The sequence below is a fragment of the Myotis yumanensis genome, unplaced genomic scaffold, assembly GCF_028538775.1.
Source record: "Myotis yumanensis isolate MYYU_CA2020_CCGP unplaced genomic scaffold, mMyoYum1.0.hap1 SCAF_13, whole genome shotgun sequence".
Classification (NCBI taxonomy): domain Eukaryota; kingdom Metazoa; phylum Chordata; class Mammalia; order Chiroptera; family Vespertilionidae; genus Myotis; species Myotis yumanensis.
In genome coordinates this window covers 47639653-47660904 of record NW_027223764.1, presented here as the reverse complement: position 1 = coordinate 47660904, position 21252 = coordinate 47639653, and the positions used below count along the sequence as shown (strand labels likewise).

The window sequence follows — 21252 nt, the reverse complement described above, 5'->3', positions numbered from 1 at the left end:
CCCCTCCCCTCCCCAATGGGGTCTCCTTTGGGAAAAATGGCCTGCGATGGGGGCCCACCCATCCCTTTCGGGACCTCCAGGGAGTTCTGCTGGGGGCGCAGAACACGGGGAAGAGTTGCGAGGTCCAGTGCCTGGGCTTCGGGCGCTCTGCCTCGGACACTGGGGGGTGGCAGGGGTGCGTGCCAGGCCGCTGCCGACGGGTCAACCGGCCCCCTGCCCAGCCCCGAGTCTTAGCGCCCCGCGCCGCGAGCCTCCTTCCCTCCCGCCTCGGCGGCTGAGCCGCGCCGCTCCAGTTGCTGCAGCTGCTGGCGGCCGCGGGGAGCGCGGGGCGCGCGCCGAAGAGGCTCGGGCGGCGACGAGGAGGAGCCGGAGGAGGCAGGAGGCAGCACGGGCGGGGGCCGAGCAGGCTCCGCGGTGGCGACGCGCTCAGGGTGCGTGGGCTAGCGGCGGCGGCGCCCGGCGACCGGCCGCGGGGAACCTGCCGCGGCCCAGTGCGCACAGGGGCGGGGAGCGCGACCCGGGCGCAGCCGCGAGAGGAGGGCCGGCGTCCGGGCGGAGGGGGCCGCTGATACATTATTAACGAGTTGCCGCCTAATAAGCTCAAAGCGGCTCGTCAGCAGCGCGAATTGCGCGCGGGGAGGGGGTCCCGGGCCGGAGCGCAGCGCACACGCGTGTCGCACGGCGGGCGGCGCCGCGCCGAGGGCAGCCGGGCCCGCGCATAGAGCCGGGGCGGACCCGGGGGCGGTGCAGACCCCGGGCGCGGGCGGCCCGCGGCGCCCCCTCAACAGCCGCGCTCCGGGCCAGCGCGGCTTCGGGAGAGCGGGGCGCGTGCGGAGGAGGGGAGCGGCCCCCGCTCTCCATCCCCCTCCCCCCCGGGCGGGCGGGCCGGCGGCCGGGGGGAGGGCGGGCGGCGCGGCTGGCTGTATATATCTCCGCGCACCCCGCCAGGTCGCGCACAGCGCCCCGAGCCCAGGCGCCTCCCCGCCCCCCTCCCCGCGCTCCGCGGCGGCGGCGGCGGCAGCAGGAGCAGCAATATGGCTGTTGATGGGTGTTCGGGGTGGCGCTGGCGGCGGGTGGAGCTCCCCCGAGCCCCTGCGCCCGCTGCCCGTTGCTAGCTATGGCAAATGGTGGCGGCGGCGGCGGCGGCAGCAGCAGCGGCGGCGACGGCGGCGGCGGCGGCGGAGGCAGCAGTCTTAGAATGAGTAGCAATATCCACGCGAACCATCTCAGCCTAGACGCGTCCTCCTCCTCCTCCTCTTCCTCCTCTTCTTCATCCTCCTCTTCTTCTTCGTCCTCGGTCCACGAGCCCAAGATGGATGCGCTCATCATCCCGGTGACCATGGAGGTGCCGTGCGACAGCCGGGGCCAGCGCATGTGGTGGGCTTTCCTGGCCTCCTCCATGGTGACTTTCTTCGGGGGCCTCTTCATCATCCTGCTCTGGCGGACGCTCAAGTACCTGTGGACCGTTTGCTGCCACTGCGGGGGCAAGACGAAGGTAAGGCGCGCCCTGGGCGCCCGCCCCCTGCGCCAGCCCCGCCGCTCCTCGGCGTCCCCAGCATCCCACCTCCTCGCTCCTCGCCGCGCCGTGCGTCCCTCCATCCTAGCCCGCCTGCCCCTCGCCGCCTTCCCTGCCCTCCGCGCTCCCCGCGCCCTCGGATTGGGGCAGCGGGCGGCGCGCGGGAGGCGAGGAGCTGCCCCCCGCCGGTGCGCCCCGGGACGCGGAAGCCCAGTCCCGTCCCCTTGTTTACTGGAGGAGTTGTTTGCGGCGGCGGCCGGGGTGGGGGACGCGTGCCGCTCGAGCGCGGTGCTGCGGGGTAGGGAGAGCTAACGTGGAAACCGGGGGCGCTGGGTGCGTGTGCCCCAGGGCTCACCGCCGCCGCCCGGCTCCTAGCGGTGGGCGAGGGGAGCACGGCAGCCCGCACTTCAGAAACCTGTTGGGAGTTGAGTTCGTGGAGTGTCAGAAGAAAGGGAAGATCTTTTCGGCAAAGGAGAAAATCCTTTGGACTAGGGAATCCCTGGGGAGGAACAGGGCCCGAGGAAGTGGGGGAACCTGGGTGTGGGCGAGAAAAGTTGGGGAGATGTACCCCAGTTTTGGAGGTAACTCAGGGAGGTTGGCACTTGAGGAGGGTGGCGAGGTCACACATCTGATGTCACCTCCCTCTTCATCCCTTAGATATTCTCGTGGAACATACCCCCCACCCCCACCCCAGCTTCTGGGGCATCTGTATTCTCGCCCCCCTGCCACCTCCTTTAGGTCCGTGGCAATGCCTCCAGCACCGTGGAGCTGGGGTGGGAGGTCCGCCTGGGAGCCGCGGAGGCCGCGGTTTCTCGCGGAGCCTCCTCTCCGACGTTTCCGGGGTGGCTGGATGTGGGGTTAGGCTATTCCTGGCGCCGAGACGCCCACCAGCACCGAGGCTCACTGGCTTTAGTACGGTTGCTAGGCTCACTGCCTGGTCTGTGGCTGGGTCGCTACAGACTGACCTCTGCCCCCTTCCCCCACTGGCTGAAGGTTAGTGGGGGGCATAGAAAACTGCAGAATATAAAAGAAAGAACTGGAAAAAAGTGACCCCAGCTGCCTTCTGTTTGAGTAGTTGCCATCCTGGGGGACCTCCCAGGGCCAGCATTTTCAGGGGGAGGGGAGATCGAGGGGGTTAGGGGAGCAGTGCAAGGCAGTGGGAGATCCCCCTGGAAATGTTCACACCTTTTCTGGGCAAGTTCATCCGAGGGCCCCTCAGACTTACACAGGGCACAGCAACTTGTCGCTCCAGGAAGAGGTAGGGAAACAGGGGCTCCGGGGACACAGGGTGAACTGAACCCCGCTCTCCTCATTAATTATACATCCTGTTGGGTGCTGAAGCTCAGCTGTGTTTTGTGGCAGCATGTTCGTGTTTTGGAAAATACTGGTGTGTTGGAAATAAGGGAGAACAATTAAAGCCCTCACTCTCTTCCTCTCCCACTTCTCCCGAAGCCTCCAGGTACTGGGCTGGCCTGTTTCCTTTGGAGTTACCGCCTCAGCGACAGAGGTTTCTCCTTACTTGTCACGGTGGAAAACCTCCCAATTTCCAGAGCAGCCACCAGGTTAAGCAGAACCCTAACCATGAGACCCTGAGACCATGTCCCTAGCGTTGCTCTCCCCTTTACCACTGCTCACTCACAGACCTGCTTAACCATGCATTTACTCTCCTCTCCTACCCCCCCCCCCCCCCACGCCACACACACACACACACAAGAGTCTTCATCCCTGAAGTGTACGTTCCTTTGCTGAGTTTCAGTGTCTGCCCTGAGGGGAAAGATAGCTTATGGTTGTGTGCATCTAAAATGTTTTGTAGACTGAGTGATTTTGGTGAACTTTTTAACAGTCTTCTTATCCATAAGTTACTGAGCAGTCTTGATGATAATGAAAACTTTGTTTTTCAATTAACCAAAGTAAGTTTGGGTGTTTTGTAAGTCCTGGGGTTTTAAGCACTCTCTAACGTCTTTCTACTCTAGGGTATATACTAGTTTACATCAGTGCCACTGCAGTGCCCGGGATGAAATCATATCGTTCACATGAAGAATCTCTTTGCCGAGTGATGACCAAGCACAACTTCTGTCAGTTTTCTCAAGAAAATAGATTTTTGGCAATGATCATTAGAAAAATAAAATAATCCCTATAATTAGGCGATATTTTGTAGTTCTAAGACCTTCTGAGTTAACATAACTAGAAATTTCTACAAAAAAATCAGAGATGCTTGCAGTTGGTTGGGAAGATGTGAGGCAAGGTAGAACAAGGTCCAGGCGCTTTTGAGACCATCAGAGTTTGTTTTAAACCATGGCCAGAATCTCTTACTACCTGCCTCTTGATGTGCTCAGTTAAACCTTGTGTAGCCAGCTCTTTAACCAAGTGGTAAGAACTTAGGCCTTTTGTAAGCTACTCTTTCTATCCTTGATGTCCATTGCAGTCGTGAATTTTTTTGCCCTTCATTCTTTTTGCTTTCCAAGTATTTGGTAGTATAGAGAATGCATTTGGCTTGAACTTGGAATAATTACTTTACTGCTGGGTTTCTCAAGCAAACCTGGGCTGCTTTTCCCCAGAGTTCTACCGGTCCTCACAGGTGTTCCCCCTCACCTTCATTCATTCCCAAGATGGTTTGGCCAGGAGCGGGGGTCCATTGGAAGGTTGGTCTTTTTAGCATCAGACATTCCCCTGGAGGTACGTTGCGGCAGGGAGCTGTGGAGTCACAGGCATTGGGCCTCTGGGGCCACACCATCCTTTTTGATCAAAGGAACCTGGGACTGTGGGTGCATCGGTAGTACCTTTGGCCTCTGAATCCCAAACGGTGAATGACTCTATTATTTTGAAAAGAATTGTATGTGGATTTTTCTTTTTAGGAAATAAAAAGGAACATGGATCACATTCCCCTCCTATTAGGACCTTGGACACAGTCATTTCAGTGCTATGCCCTTTTCTGTTCTTGGTCACATTGTTTTTTTCTGTTGTGTTTCATCAGAGCTCTCTCTTGACTGGGCCGTGACAGTTTGAGGTCCAATCCAGCAGCAAACTGGAGTGAACAGGGAGCTGCTCCAGCAGCCTGAAGAAGGCCGTGACCTTGAAGAAGTCACTTAACCTCTCTGGTCTCTCTTTTCTTGTGTTTAGAACGTGGTCTTTGAATTCTGCGTTCTCATGTCCCTTCCTGCTCTCTGACTCAGTGTCAGGAAGTGGAAGGAGCTGAGAGACTGGGTAAAGTCCTAGCTCAGTGTGTTTTGCGATGGTGCAGCCGTTCCTTTAGGAATTCAGCCTCGGAGCGTCCCTGTGCCTTTCTCTCCATCTCCTGCCCCTCGTCCAGCACACAGTCTCCTTTTCTTTCAATTGGTCTGGAAGCTGAGGCCGACTTCCTGGGGAGCTTTGGTTTGCTGAGGGGCCTCATGTGGCGTCCTCCCTACTGCCCTGAGCTAGAGCAGTTCCCCTGTAGAAGTTTGGGCTTGATTGAGGCTGGTCTGCATGTAATGAATTATTGAGGTATTGTCTCCATGGTTGTGTCTGAAAAAACAACACGTGTTCTCTGTCAGGCTCCTGACTAATATAAATATCAGATCCCATTATGGCTTGGTAATTACCCAGGGTCTGGCCTGATGCATCCAATCAGGGCTGGAGCTTCAGGGCCTCTGAATTCTCAATGCACATTGGCCCTCGTGTCTCATCTCGCGCGTCCTGGGGATCAGCTGCATCGGACGACCTTCACAGGCTCCTTGGATGAGATCACTTAGGCCTTGGAGAACTTCTCAGTCCCACTCCAGCTGACCTTCTCTTATCCAGACAGCTCTTGCTTCTTGTGCCTGGCTCTCTTTATGGAAATACACACTGGAGTAGAGACTATAGTCAGACTCACGTGCAAATCCTGGATCTCACATCTATCAGTAGGGCATCTTTGTCTGGCAACCATGTCAAACCTTGAATTCTTCATCTGTAAAAAGAGCATAATGATGCTTACTTTGTAGGATTCTTATAAGCAGTGGCAATAATGGGCAGGTAGCACCCAGCAAATGCCTGGCAGTTAGCAGGACTCCTGTAAATGGGACCTGCTGTAGCTCCACCGAGTGGTGAGTTTATTTTCTCTTGATTCCTTAACTTTTGGCCCCTGTAGGACACAGACTACAACAAATAGAACTTTTTAGCCAGAAAGAGTCTCAAACCCTGAATTCAGCCTGAGATTGGGCATTTGGCTGTTGCAGGGCTTGCAGATTGAGGCGGGGCAGCCAAGGCAGGCTCTGTGGACGAGGCCTGGCAGGATGGCTGGTGCATCATGGTGCGGAAGTCCCTGCATGAGCATTGACAGGATGGGGCTCCAGGAGCTGTAGACACATCAGAAGTGAAAGGTTTGTTGGGCAGGTGTGGCTGTCCCCCATCCCTTGAACTCTGGCTCCTCATGTTCCTTTCTGCTCTCTGATTCAGTGTCAGGAAGTGGAGGGAGTTGAGAGACTGTGGGTATAGTTTCTAGCTCACAGTGTGTTTTGCAATGGTGCAGCTATTCCTTTAAGAATTCAGCTCAGAGCCCTGTTAACCCCATTCTGGAGCTCACAGACCTGCTCCCCCAACACGGTAACAGTGTCTTAACCAGGATGCTCTCTACCTGGACCAGTTTTAGCGTTTTCCGAAGTGTGTTCTGTGGAGCATTTGCCCTTGAAGTTACCTTGTGAGGAAATGGAGAGTCATGGCATACCTGCGTGCCCCTGGGAGAGCCCAGGCTGGGGAATCCTGCAGGAGAGACACTGGTTAAGCTGCCCCTGACTGTGCTCACTTAGAGCAGCCTTGCCTAGATGTCGAGCCTGCTGTGCATACCTGAGAGTCAGCCTGTGACCTTGGGCAAGGACTTTACTACTACGTGCCTCAGTTTCCTCATCTGCAAATTGGGGATTGTAATAGAGCACAGCCGTATGTGGTAGGTACTCTCCTTAACCCCATTTCATAGCACTTCCTAGGAGGACACGGCGACTGTAAGCCATGGGCTGGCCCTGCTTCCAGTGCCCAGGGCCCTTGCCCACACATGCATCCGGAGGAAAGGAAGGACTGCCCTGGCAGTTGGCCTGGGGGAGGAAGGATTCCTAGGTCAAGGCCAAGTGGGTCTCACCACTGTCTTCTTCCCTGAATGGGGACATTCATTGGGTCCTGGTAGCAGGGGTAAATGCCAGCTTTGTCAGTTTCTCCTGCTTTCTCCCGGTCTCCTCACCCCCTCACCAGGGCAGAGAGGCCTAGTGCTGAAGCAATCAGGTTGGCATTGGATTGCAATGCCAGGACCTTCTTCCCAAAGTGGCCAGCAGGGATGGCCCAGCTCACAGAGGCAGTGGCCATGCTAACCTGCCAATCACAGCAGCCGCCACCACCTTCCTGGGACTCCGGGGCTGTGGAGTCCCATGGAAAAAACTGTATTTGTGTTGTGATGCCACAGCTTCCGGGGCCCAGCTGAGAACACTGGTCTTCATGGAGTCATGCGTGGGGGTCAGGCAAGATTGGGCCTGGAACGGGACCTCTGAAATCGCACAGCCATTCTGTGTGCAGTGGGGGCAAGCGTGCCTCCTTTGTTGAAATGCTTCCTGAGTGGCTGGAATCCGGCCCTGGCCACGTGGAGAAGGAAACTCAAAGGCCCCACCCCCCCAGAGGCAGGGGTGACCTAGCATTCTGGATAGAAGGCTCAAGGAATATTCAACTGGGGTGTCAGATCTCCACCTCCAAGGGCTGGATAGAGCATCTAGCCGTCTAATCCTGGGGCTTCTCACACCTTAATATGCACATGAGTCACCTGAGGAGCCATTAAAGTACAGGTTCCGATTCAGAAAGTCCACAGTGGACCCCGAGATTCTGCATTTCTGACAGGACACCGGCAGGGCCGTGCCGTGCAGACCACAGTGCAAGTAGCGAGGGCCTGGTCCAGGCCTCAGCCTCCTGGCAGCCCCTCCCTGAAGACAGGCCTATTTTTAAGTGTGGAAATTCCCCACTCCTCAGCAGTGGGAAGGGATGAGAAGAGGAAGGGTCACTGTGCTGGACGGCCGGGTCGAGAAAACTGCTCAGCCTCTCTGAGGTGCGGCGGTTCAGCCTGGGTGCCTCCTGCGAAGTCTGAGTGTTCGGGCGCCTGCTCCCCGGGAACCCGCTGGCGCTACTGGTTTGGGGTAGGGTTGTGGTGGCCAGAGCAGGGTTCTGTAGATGTACAGGGTGTGGTCTGTGTGCGGCCAGCATGTGGGCTCTCCCTCCTGCCAGCTGGGCACGCTGCAAGGGGAGAGGCTTTCTGAAGTCCAGGATGGCAGCCCAGCCAAACCACCTTCTTGCAAAATTAAAGGCTCGTGGTGTAGCCAAGGCTGCGCTGTGGTGATGCTCCAGGAGGCCAGCTGCTGGCCGCTCCCTCTGGAGTGTTTGAAGTCAGAGCAAAGCAATACTGCCAGCCTGGTTTTCCATCGGGACCTGGGTGGGCCTTTCTAAGCAGAGATTCAACTGGAAAGGACTGAGCTGGAGGCCTGGTCGCTGAGTGGGGAGAGCCGGGTGGCCCTGTGCTGGGCAACCCTCCCGTGGCACCTCTCAGAATCCCGCTGATGAAATGGAAACTAGCTCCTCTCACCACAGCAAGGTCTTTCGCGGCTCACTCTCTCAGGGACTTTTCCTTGAGATGTGCTCTTGATGCTGTTCTATTGTCCAAGGGGAGGACCTGGAGTACACTGGACCCACGAGCACCTTCAGCAGCCCAGATGAAGAAGGGCTTAGTGCAGTGATGGCGAACCTTTTGAGCTCGGCGTGTCAGACTTTTGAAAAACCCTAGCTTAAGTCTGGTGCCGTGTCACATATAGAAATTTCTTGATATTTGCAACAATAATAAAACAAAGATTTATATATTTGATATGTATTTTATATATTTAAATGCCATTTAACAAAGAAAAATCAACCAAAAAAATGAGTTCGCGTGTCACCTCTGACACGCATGTCATAGGTTCGCCATCACTGGCTTAGTGTAATGCCCAGCACACAGTCGGTGCTCAGATCTATGGTTACCGTGGTTGTTGTGTCTGCTTTCATTGCACAGTAGGTGTGTGCTGCATACCGAGTTAGGTGCTAGGGGAGATAGAAGACCCAGCTCTGACTTTCAGTTGACAGGGTCAGAAGGAAAAGAGCCCAGATATCTTCTCATGGGGGATGCACATGTCTGATCTCTGAGTTCCTTCAAACCCCTTGAGGGCGGGAAGTGAGTCATATAAATGCAAGCACGTATGTGTGTTGGGAGCTGGGTGGGGATGTAGTAGGTGCAAACACATTTTGCTGTATTTTTTTTTTTGGGGGGGGGTGTAATTTGTTATAAGCTATGAAGAAACTGTGGGTGAATGAGATGAGCTGATTTGGTGACCAAGTGATGTTTGAGTCACTCCTGGATTTTAACTGTCCACTCGGCCTGGTCTCTCTTGACCAGTGGGTGACAAGGATTTAGTTCAGGACGAGCAGTTGTACACGAGGTGCATGAGTCAGGCAGGGGATGGAAGGGCAGCTTCCAAAGAATGGCAGCTTGAAGATGAAATTTGCTTTGTGTTTGGCATTATTAGGTGATTGTCTTTGGGACATTATGTCTAATTGCCAATTTGGAAATGTAATCGGCACGCCAGGTCCACAATGGGTCTACTTAACATCGGGAAGCAGGCCTCCGAGCCGTCTCCCTGGAAGAGCTCATTACCTGTGTAACTAATGCTTTCCATGGCCCAAGGCGTAGTTATTCAAAACATCTCAGCCAGGGGTGTTCTTTACGCTGTTTCCTTGCCCCCTACCAGGTTTTCTCAGGGGCGACATCCCGTGCACTCTGGGTATTTCCAAGGTATTGAGCAGAAAAGCCTATATTCCTTCCTTCTCTCCTTCCTTTCTGCCAAGTCCAGGATCAGAGGGGCTGAAGTTTGGAGATTCGTGGACAACAAGTAGGGGCTTGATCTTGCAAGTTTTGAAGCACATGGGATTACAAAGTCAGAATGGTGGAAGGGGGCTTTGGGCCCGGTCCTGCTTCCTCCCCAGTCCTGCAGGAAGCCTCAGAACCCTGGTGTCGGGGCCACGCTGGGAGCCCTCTGCCCATCGCCAGAGCAGATGAGGGTGTCCACCATCTCCTGAGGCCACCATTTCACTGGGGATTCCCCGTCCCTTTGAATGATGGAAAGATCTTTCTCCTTGCATTAGTCCCTCTTTGTTTTGGTTCATTTCCAGGATCTTGGAACAAGTCTTGGTAGATGATAGGCTTCAAATTCTAAATCCAGCCCAGGAAGACCCAGAGGTGGGCGATATTGAGGTGTCAGCAACATTGTTGAGACATACAACGCCCTTAATTTGTATTGTTCCTGTGCAGGACACTTGCTCTCTTTTGGGGTGTCCTTTAGCTCCATTCTTTAAAGTTTGGGAAAATGGCCCAATCTGGCTGTTGGTTTGCCCTCTGAAATCTGTCTGGTCTTGTGCAGAAGCTGTGGGAGGAGGTTTTGGCTGCCCCTGGGCCATCAGGTCGCCTCTTCATTATGGCGCGTGCCTGTGTCTCCAAAGTTTATCTTCTTCACAGTTTAGTGCTGGGCTTGGCCGAGAGCAGATGTAGCTTTGGGGCCATGCCAAGAATCCAGATGAAGAGTGTGGATCCTTTGTTAATAAGAAGCCCGAGTTGGGCTCTGCTTTCTGCGTGTCAGCTCTAACTAAAGGAGCGAGAACAGACAGTCTTAAGCCTCTTTTGCGTCATTTAAATGTAGGTGCCGCCTAGAATTGAAGATCATTCCTGCCCAACTGCTCATCTTTTCTCTTCTCTTGGGCTTCCAGATACTGGCGCTGCCATTTCCCCTGTTGTGTGAGCAGGAAGAAGCCAGCGTGGAAAAGAGAACATACAGGAGGAGAAGGCAAGGGAGGGCAGGGGTGCAGGGAGGTGTTTACACGAAGAAAATGAGGACTTCTCTTAGGGAAGCTAGAGGTTGGATAAATAGATAATCGGATGGGTTTTGCTTTAGTCTCTTTGTCTTACCACATAAATGGTGACAAGAGACCTTACCCCCAAGGAGTGAAGCGATATAGAAAGACGAGTGGGAAGAGTGATTTCAGTTTTGGAAGGTTTTAGCTTTTCTAGTGGGAAGTCCCATCTGATTAATTGCTCTGTGGGCCTGTGGCCCTGTGACCCAGGCACCAGGGTCCAGGCTTCCCGGGATCTTCCCTGTGGGCTTGTTATACAAGAGAATCTCGCTCCTCTTTGTGAGAAGTTGCTGATGGAACTTGTGACTTGGGGAGTGGACCCTTTGTGGCTCTGGCAGGTGAGAAAGTGGGTGTGGGACAGTAATCGAATGAAGAACCAGAGACAGGGCTCTGAGGCGTGGCAGAAAGATCTGGAAAAGGAGGGGGTTTATCCAGGTGCTGGGGGTTTTCATGACCAACTTTAGCTGGCAACAGCTTCAGACATGGATTTTCTTCTCTGTGCACTGGGAGCACTTTCCTCCCGGGCTTATGGGGGCTGTCCGAGTTGCCCAGGAGTCACGGCCACTCCTCCGGTGGACTGACTGTGGCAGCACAGCTGATCAGTGGGAAGATTCTTGAAGGTTATGGGATGGCGTCTCCAGCTGAACCCAACAGAGAAGTCACGGGCTTGCCCAGTTTTAAAAAAGAAACCTTTTCTTAAGTTCATGTGCAACCCTATTTTCCCCATAAAATTTCTTTTGCAATTTCTGCGTTTTACACTTTTGTCCTTCACCCTAAATGCACAGTATATTCTTTTTTTAAAAAATTTTTTAATATATATTTTTTATTGATTTTTTACAGAGAGGAAGGGAGAGAGATAGAGAGTTAGAAACATCGATGCGAGAGAAACATCGATCAGCTGCCTCCTGCACACCCCCCACTGGGGATGTGCCCGCAACCAAGGTACATGCCCTTGACCAGAATTGAACCTGGGACCCTTCAGTCCACAGGCCGATGCTCTATCCACTGAGCCAAACCAGTTAGGGCCACAGTATATTCTTTATAGAAAATGTGGGCAGTGCAGAGAGGCACTGAAAGAAAAGGACACCTCACACCTCACTCCCGCGAGTGTGCCTTCTCTATCCAACCCGGAAAACAGCAAGTGGTGGCGGGGCTGGGAGCCTTGGACACCTGTGCACTGCTGGTGGGATGTAAAGCGATGCAGCCACCGTGGAAAACAGGATGGTGGTTCCTCGAAAAAAAAACACAAAAAAACAGAATTATGACCCAGCAGATCCACTCTGGGCACAGATCCAAAAGAAGATATTTGTACACCTACATGCACAGCAGCATCATTCACAACAGCTCAAAGGTGGAAGCAACCCAAGTGCCCGCTGGTGGATGTGGTATAGACATGTAGTGGAGTATTAGGGTGAAAAAGGAAGGACGCATTGACACATGCTACAGCACGGATGAACCTTGGAAACGTTAAGCTGAGTGAAATAAGCCAGACACAAAGGGACGACTACTGTACGGTTGTACTTACATGAGGTGCTGAGAGTAGTCACCATTGATAGAGACAGCAAGTAGATTGCAGGTTACCAGGGGCTGGGGAATGGCGAGTTGTTTAATGGGTTTAGAATATCAGTTTTGCAAAATGAAAAAGTTATGCATAATAAAGCGAATATGCTGGAAAAAAAGGACGCCTCACACCCACTAGTATGACTACTGTGTAAAAACTCAGAAATAATAAGTGTTGGCGAGGACGTGAAGGTTTGCACACACTGTGCACTGTTAGTGGGAATGTAAAATGATGCGTACTCAACTGTACACTAAGAAATGGTTAAGATGGTCAATTTTGTCTATTTTACCACAATTTTTTAAACAGGAAATTTTTTTTTTCAATTCCCACCTCCTAGAGATGACCCCCGTGATCTTTGGGCACATTTGCTTCCCAGACACATTTTCCACCACGGCACTCCCCTTTGTTGGTGGGGCGGCTGCCATCCTTCCTCTGAGCATCGGTAACGGGCAGTCCCAGGAGAAGTGCCAGGTGGGCCTGGTTCGATTTCGATGGCAGCCACACTGGGAGCAGAAGAGCAGACAGAACAGCCCTCTTTCTGCCACAGACTCTGGTTTCCTGGTGTTTATTCTTACGGGGAAGTGAAGGGACTACTGGTTTTTTATGTTGATGTGTGCGCGGCTATGGCGTCTTAGGCTGGTCACTGTCTCTGGGCCCCAGTTTTCTCATATGTTAACATGCCCTCCGACTCAATGATTTCAATATGCAGCTATTTCTTAAATCAGATTTCAATGCTCTCATTGTACCTGATAAAGAAGCCAGGAGTAACTTACTCAGGGCAGTGGGATCAGGGAGCAGTTCTAGAAATCACAAGAGTGACATTTGATGGACACGCACCCAAAACATCAGTATTGGCTTTGATGAGGTGGCATATTTAAGAATTACAATCTGGGGACACAGACCCCATCGGAAATGCCATCAAACTTGTCATTAAAAAAGATCTCAGAAGCAGGTTTTTGTGACTATGTTGTTACTTCTAAGGATATAGCCACACTACTATTGAGGTTTAAATTTTAAGTTTTGATGTGGAGGAAAAGTTAAAATGGTCTTCAATTATAGGTCAGACTGTGATAGGCCTGGCTGTGTTGAGGTTGGGCATAAAAAGAAACATGTAATTAAAGAGAATGTCATGCAAATCAACTTAACTTTGATGCTTTTCTTAACCTGCCTCAGAAGGAACCCCAGAACAAGAAAGTTCATCTCAGCCCTGTTCCACGGAGCATTCCAGCTGCCAGAAGGGGGGGCCCAGATGACCGCAGTTTCTGTGGCCAAGGGGAGTGTCCGAAGGGGTGATCCTCCCATATTCAATCACTTCTGAATGCCCCCCACTCCTCGGTACCCCCCCCCCCCCCCCCCCCCCCAGCTCATCCCGCAACTCATCAGTTGCTAGTACGGCAGAACTTACTGAAAGTCTCTTAGGTTACATACCATCAATTAGATTATGCTCCCGGGCCATGTATTAAATTTTAACCTGTCACAGATACCTTACACGAACACTTCCCAGAGCCACAGGGTACCAGGTAGCTTTGGGTATTATTGAGTGAATTGGTGATTCTGTAGGACTTGAGGAACCCCAGGCAAAATTACTCCCTTAGCTTTTTCTGTCTTATAGTTGAACTCTTCCAGGAGGGGGTGGGGGGGGGGTGGGGGGGTGGGAGGCAGACATATCCTACAAGTGCTGAATACGTGATTTATGGCCATGAACCAGATATGTATGACAGAGCATTTGAAAACTCGGGCAACCTCTTCATTTCCCAGTGACAGGCAGTGCGAGCACGCTATTTTTAATTGGCCCCTTCTTTAAATCAGGAGCTGAAATGTTATCATGCAAATCTCTCCTGAGTTGCATGGAAACTAATAAAATCATGAAGGCTTCTATTTGTATGCTATGAACACAGTCTGTAATGAAACTGAAACAGCTATCTCTAGGGATGATGCTATTTAAGTGCCAGGCAGGGCTTTGAAACGGTTTTAATGGTGGAAAGAGAAACTGGCGAGTGAGGCGTGCCTGTTCTCTCCTCCCCAAATCCCCAGCGCCTGCTCACTCTGCTCCTCTGTGCTTCCTGACCTCAGAGAGAAGGAAGTGAAACAGAGAGCTCTCATCGCTAATATATCCTCTCTGTCACCTGCTGTAGGAAACAGGACTTGGTTCTCAAACATTTCTTCTTAGCCTTTTCCTCTTCCTCCTCAGGCATCACATCGGTCTCCACACTTAGCGGTGTTTTGTTTTGGTAAGTCTTTCTATGTGGACTGGAGTTTTTTCTTTGGAAAAAAAAAAAATTTTTTTTTTAATAGTTGCTATGCATCAAGCATCAAGCATTGTGTTAAAACTCCTTATGTTTTTCTTATGTTACTAGGGCCCCAGTGCACAAATTCGTGCACCTTGAAAGGAACTGTGGGCTGCTAGGCTGTGGTGGGCACAGGGGCGGGTCTCGGCCCATCCTCCGTGCCCCCACCTAGCCCCTCCCGCTGCGGCCCCCAGTCCTCTTTCTGCTGGCAGCCCAGATTCCACCGCCGCAGTTCCCACACGTGGAAGGCGCCAGCCCCCCGCTTGCACCCGCTGACGGTGTGGAGTGATTGGGGCTGGTGCCAGCAGTGGGTGTGAGCACTGGGCGGGACTGTGGCATGCGGGAGCAAAGAATTTTCAGTAACCACCAGAAGCTCGCCCTGATGATAAGGACCGGCACCCCCCCTTGGTCTGGCACCCCCGCTCACCTGCTCCACCATCCTGCCGTGGCCGATGCCCGCCATGGTCCACATGCGCCCCCTCGTGGTCAGTGCACGTCATAGCCACAGGTTGTTCGGTTGTTCTGCTGTTTGGTCTATTTGCATATTAGCGTTTTATATGTATAGATTTAAACCTCAAGAACAATCCTATGGAGCAAACACGTTTATAATCCCCATTTTACAGATTAGAAAACTGAGGCATAGAGAATAAAATTATTAAAAATGTTTTATATAGCAAGCATTGAATGCTTACTGTGTATCTGGTAATTTCTAAGTTCTTTATATGTGTTATCTTATTTAATCCCCACAAGAGCCCCATGATAAATATTATCACCCTCACTTTACAGATTAGGAAACTGAGGCATGGAGAGGTTGAATAACTTGCCCAGGATCACACACTAATGAGGGGCAGAGGCGGGATTCAATCCTGGCAGGCGACAGTGGAGCCCACACATCTAACCCCTGCACTGTGTGCCTAGAATTATACCTCCTGCAGCGGCAGGTTGGCTCTGCTCAGCTCAGCCCTGCACACAGTGAGAGAAGCTCAGGCCACAGATAGGACCGAAAAGAGGAGTCACTGTGTTGAGACTCAAGCACCATTCCCAGATGAGATGTGAGATCCCTCTGACTAGTTCAGAGAATTCTGTTCTATCGGGATTGAAACAAACCTTAAAGGTTACCTAGACCTTTTAATCTCTCTAAGTCTGGCTTTCCTTTGCTGGAAAATGGGAATTACCTTTTCTACCTGATAGGCAGTGTGCTGTGTGCAGCCGTGCAGGTTGCTCACGGTACATCTCCAGGGCTGCGATGGCATTCACGTCAGATAATCCAGTTGTGCTTTATGAACTATGTACCCATATCTCTGCACCGAGGAATATGTGAGGCATGGAGTACATATTGGGGCATTTTTCTGACTGTCGGTCTTCCTTGATAGAAACATGATTTTTAATATTAACACATACATGGAAGGTATGAGGAGTAGTATGCGGAATTCAAACATATTTTTAGAAATTTAAGGGGGGGGAAGAGAGAGAGAGAGAGAGAGAGAGAGAGAGAGAGAGAGAGAGAATGCATACGTGCACATGCAGGAGATCTGGAGGATGGGAGATGTTTGACATTAGGCTGTGACCCTAACCATCCTGATGCAGAATTATGTCCACCTGCCATTTGCTCATATCTCATACTCTGAAACTGTATGATTAAAAGCATGGGAATTCTATGAAAAGCAAATAAACATATTTGAATTCCCCGATCTGTTATAAATAAAGTGCATTTCGGATGTCGGTGGGGCAAAGAATTTAATCTGCATACTCCGCAGAAGGCGGAGGGAACTCATTCAGTGGCCATGAATCTTCCCTTGCCTCAGGAAGATCGATCCTTGCCCTTCTCCACCTCCACGGCCTGGAAATGCATTATTGTATCACAATATGGATTTCTTTCTAGACCTTTGGGCACAGGAGCCTTGTGCCTGCTGAATCTCACACGTGGAATGTTTGGAGGCAAGAAATGAGCTGGTCAGTCCAGGAGTCCTTGTTTGCATGATTGTCCTCTTCTGAGGGTTTGCGGTTGTGTAAAACATTGTTTCTTCCCTGGCAACGCCCGTCACCACATTGTGTGATTGCAGGGGTACCGTTCACATTGTGGTCACCAAGGATGCCCTGGAGTTGTGCGGTGCACAGCCCGCACGTCCACGCATGTGGCTCTTCTAGGCGTCTGGCTGGGCTGGTATAATACACTCGCTGAGAAATTAAACAGTGAGAGGCCAACAGTAAGAGAAATATCAGTCACTTGAGATTCAGAAAAGTTGGAAAACACTGAGAATTGGTCAGACAGGGGGTGGCTAGAGAGCCTGCAGTGGACATGGGGGTGTGAAGGTGGCCCCAGCCCCAGGACAGGCTGTTTCTGTGACTTCTGACCACTGCACAGCTGCTGAGCTGGAGGAGGAGGCCTCCCAGGCCCCCACACTTGTTCTTTGAGAAGAGAGAATGCTCAGGTACCAACCCGTGTGCGTCTTAAGGCCCATGGATGAGCAAAAACAGGTCCCCGAGGATTTAGAAAAGGCCTCTCCGTTGCCAGTTGTGCTATTTTTAGCTCGCTCCCATGGCGCCCGCTGTCCCCAGGTGTTTGTCAGCAGAGCATCCTGCGCCTGTATGGAAAATGGCAGTCCGAGCCCAGGCCACAGCAGTGGCTCCACCACGCCTGGCAGCCAGGCCGGGTCTCTGAGGCTGGCAGCCTGCTGCGAGGGCGGTTGCATAACTGGCCTTTCTGCTGGTCATGGTGCCTGCTGGTTCTGGGTGAGGAGGTCGAGCCAGAGTAAACAGGTCCACAATCCACTGCCCCTTCCCAGGCCCTGGTGCGCTGGACTGCCGCGTAGTCCCAGTGCTGACCTAGCACGGTCAGGAGCTGGTTTTACTGCGGAGCTGCCTGGTCATCACTGCAGGGTGCCGGGGCCTGAGCCACAGGTGTTTTCCATCCACCTGGGTCAGGTCTGCTGTCTCCTGATCCTCCCGCTCTCTTTGTCCTCTGCCCATGTGAGCATCATCCATCTGATGCTCCTGTGGGTAGGGTCAGTCATTTTCCTCCTTTGATCTCATTTGCCTCCTCCAGGGGGGTCCTGGAGACTGGGTAGTAAGGGGATCAATGATAATGTGGCCAATAATAGTAATGATTCTTAGTGTTCAAAGAATCAGTGAACACAATGCCTGGTGTTCATGCTCATAGGTTGTCCCCTCTTTGAGTCAGGGCTAGCTCTGTGACTTGCTCATAACCAATGGAATGTGGTGGGAAGGATGCTGTGATTTCTGAGAGTATGTAGAAGGACCCTTGCAGCTTCCCTCTTGGTCTCTTGGAACATTGGCTTTTGAGAAGCCAGCCACCATATGTAAGAAGTCTGACCACGCTGAGACATCCAGGCCACATGGAGGGGCCCTGGAGGATGAGGTGCCATGTGGAGAGACTTCTCATGCAGTCATTCAGGGACCTTGGCTTCTTTCACCTCTGGATCTGCCATCTTCTAGGGGGCCCTGCAGGTCTCTGCTGAATCCTCAGCATACAGCTGACACAATGGGAATGAGAAGGAAGGACCATGGGGTGTGGTTTCGTGGGAGTAGTCCTGGAAGTCATTCACATCACTTCTGCTCACCCAGTCCAGTGATCCGAACTCAGTCGCATGGTACCTTAGCTGCAAGGGATCCTGGGAAATGTAGTAGTGCACCTAGGAGGAGTAGGGAATGGATTTGGAGAACATCCAGACTTCAGAAAGGGCTCTGGATTGCCATGCTGGGGGAATACTAGGAAAAGGGCTTCTGTTATCCACAGCGGGCTCTGCTATAGCTAATGATGACCATGACCCCATAGCAACACTGGATGCTTACGGGGTACTGCTAGCTGTCCCATGTAGTGTGACGCACTCTCCATGACTTCTCAATTATCTCAAAAAGCCTATGTTGTAGGTATTACTACTGTTATCTCTGTTTTATAGATGAGCTGAAACTGAGGACTGAGGTTTACAGTGGTTATGGGCGCTTGCCCAAGGGGCATTGGCTAATAAGTGGCAGAACTCCTTCGAACCCAGGATTTTCTGGCTCCAGATGCTGACTCTGAGCCACTTCCTGTGCTGCTCTGGGCTTCGTTCAATCTCCCCTTTCTTGTCCCTGCCTTCAGCTTGACTCTGCTTCTTTAATGCCTTTAGGAAGAAGGGGACCAAGGAGCTTCATTGCCTCCCCTCTCCACATTCCAAAGAGAAAAGGGCATCTCGGCTGTGGCCACGTGACAGTCCTTTCTCCTCCACACGGTAATACAGGGTGGCAGATTCACAGGGGCTCCTCAGGATGGAAGCTCGGCTGCCCCTCAGCTCTCTCCTGCTTTGAATATTCCCTGGAGTGGCTGTGCCTAGGACATTAGGAGCATAAGGGGGAGGGATGGCAGAGGCTGGCCTTCCTCCCTGTGGTGAAGTGCTTCAGCCTTGGAGATGCCAGTTTAGCTCATCCTACCCAGTTCAGATAACATGTGTTAGCAGAGTGAGTTCAAGAGTTCACTGCTGAGATAATAGGGGAGTGAACGTGAGTAAGAACCTGAGTAATGTGGCTGCTTTTCTAAGACCCAGTGGACCAGAACCTACATGTCCAAATGAGCATCATCTCTCCTTAGTTCAATGTAGTTACCAAGAGCATGCCCTCTGGAGCCAGACTACTTGGGCTCAAACCATAGTTCTGCGACTTGCAGCCCTTTAGACTTTTGCCAAGTTGCCTAACCTCCACGTGCCTCAGTTTACTCACCTGGAAAGTGAGGCTAATAATAGGAACCACTTCATGGAGTTGTTGGGAGGATAATAGGTGTCATTGCTTAGAGTAGCACCTGATACGTAATGAGTGCTATGTGAGCGTTTGTTATTATTTCAGTTTGGTCGCCTTTGGGTGACTGACTCTTTCTCTAACATGGACAGTCACCTTCAAGGTGGCCACTCCACCTTCCCTAACTCTTCACTCTAGTCCAGTGGTCGCCAACCTTTCGGACCTCATGGGCCACCGGTTGGCGACTGCTGCTCTAGTCCACCCAACTTCCGGTAGGGTGGCTGGGATGCCTGCCCCCTGCTGGCCTGCAGCGTTCCTGCAGCGTGAGACTGTATGCTGGTCATTTTTGCATCTGTGGTGCTTGGGGCAGTCGAGGTCCTCTGCAGAATTGCCTGAAGTACAGTCCCTATGTCGAGGGCCCAAGAGGACAGGGACCTTTTTATGTTTATTTCTGCCAATGCACTTCCGTGCCCAGCATCACAGAATGCTGGGAACAAGTGCAGGCCTGACAGACAGGCTGAGTGTTGCATCCTTGCTTGGAAAGGGAGGGTCTCCTGGGAACAGGCCTGTGATGGCATCGGTGTGTTCTCCTGAATGTTCCTGGAGTGACATCTCAGCATTTTGCAAGTTAGTTGGCTTTTAGGAAACTTCCCGAGGTGGTTTCCAGGCCACTGTAATGAATAAGAGAGAAAGCCAATGAGGGGAAGGTATTTCTGGTCTCCCAAATATGTGATTATGATGCATTGAATCTGAATTCTGGGCGGGGTGTAAATTTGTTGATGATTTCCAAAGAAAGTTCCAGAAATGCTTTGAGTTTTTGCCGCGCTGGAGCAGACGTGTGATTCCCCGCCCCCGCCCCACCGCAGAGGGGCAGCATTCATTTGAATGCTGGCTTTGGTCTCTTAAATCCAGGCTTGTGAACTTTATAGCTGAGCTTAGAGTTGGACAAAGGTAGGCTTGAATCCCAGCTCCATCTGGCACTGGCTCGGTGGCTCTGGACAATCCTCTTCACTTCGCCAAGCTCACTTTCTTCATGGGGGAAATGTGAACTCTAAAAATAGCTGCCTTGTATGGTTCTTGCGAGGATCTCTATGAGCACTCAGAACCTCTTAGGTGCTCAATAGATTGTGCCTGCTATGACGGGCGAGGCTGACTTGTTTTGGACCCCTCTCCTCCCTCCGTAGCCATGGTGAGAATGCCACTGGGACGAGGAGGAGGCAGCCTGGAGCCAGGGGCACCAAGACGTGTCCACACGGAGGTGGTGATTTTTCCGTGGGACACGACATAGGGAGGCAGAGTTTAGGGTTAAGAGGAAAGTGGGGTCAGAAATGCTCCCTCTCCTTCCCCTGTGGAAGGAGGAGGATGGGAAGAAACAGAGGGGAGGGGAGGGAAAGGAAGACTTTTGGAGTACCAGCGACCTCACTTTCCAGCGGTTAATTCTGAAGGGCCTCTGTCTGCCCATCAGAAAGACGAGGTTGGATGAGGGATTACGGCTCCTGTTTTTGTAAGAAGTTGGATTTTGCTCCTGAATGTTCTGCCCTGCCCCGCCCACCCTCCACAGCCTCAGGCAGATGGAGACAATGGCAGAAGGAACAAAAGAGGTAGAAAGGGATGGAGGGCTTGGAGAGTGCTTCTCCCAGAAGGCCGAGGGCCTGTGAAGAGGCGTTGGAGTCTGGTGGCCCGTCTGTCCCTGTCCTGGCCAGCCTTCTGTCCTGAGCATGCCCGCAGAGGCTGCTGAGCTGTGAAAGGGCCAGGGTACCTCTTGGGCTGTAAGGGCCAGAAGAAGGGCCTTCACAAGCCTCAGGCTGCCCACCTGGGGGGCTTCTCTCATACTTGAGGTTTCCCTGTTTAGTAGCCCGTGCACACGGAGCCAGGCCCGGTGCCTACTCCCCGGTGGACATAACATCTGCTGTTGGTGCTCAGACTTGTTCCTCTCCTGGGGATTACATGTTCTGAGGCAACAAAAACATCTGTGTTCACTGACCCTTCCGGGAAGACTCTGGGCCATCTTTCTTTCCCACCTCCCACCTCCTCTTACCTCGAGTTTATTTTGCCACATTCCTTTGGTTAAGCAAATATTTTGCTCACTGGCAACTTGTCACACACTGTGCCAGGCTGTGAAGAGGATCCCTGGGTCATCGGTCATGTGGTGCTTTTCCTTGTGGGAGCCCACGGGTGACTTGGGGCTGGGTGAGGGGGGACATGGGTGCTCCTTCCTCTGCTTGGGTGGTGAGGGG

The 21252-nt window shown here is 52.5% G+C and overlaps 1 protein-coding gene across 1 annotated transcript in view; it reads left to right on the top strand.

Annotated features, from left to right (window-relative positions):
- The first annotated feature begins 983 nt into the window (after positions 1 to 983).
- Positions 984 to 21252, top strand: part of KCNMA1 (potassium calcium-activated channel subfamily M alpha 1) — a 672109-nt gene continuing 651840 nt past the window's right edge. Inside the window, exon 1 of the mRNA XM_070433250.1 lies at positions 984 to 1495. Coding sequence (XP_070289351.1) covers positions 1118 to 1495 — 378 coding nt within the window. The 5' untranslated portion in view covers positions 984 to 1117. The remainder of the gene's footprint in view (positions 1496 to 21252) is intronic.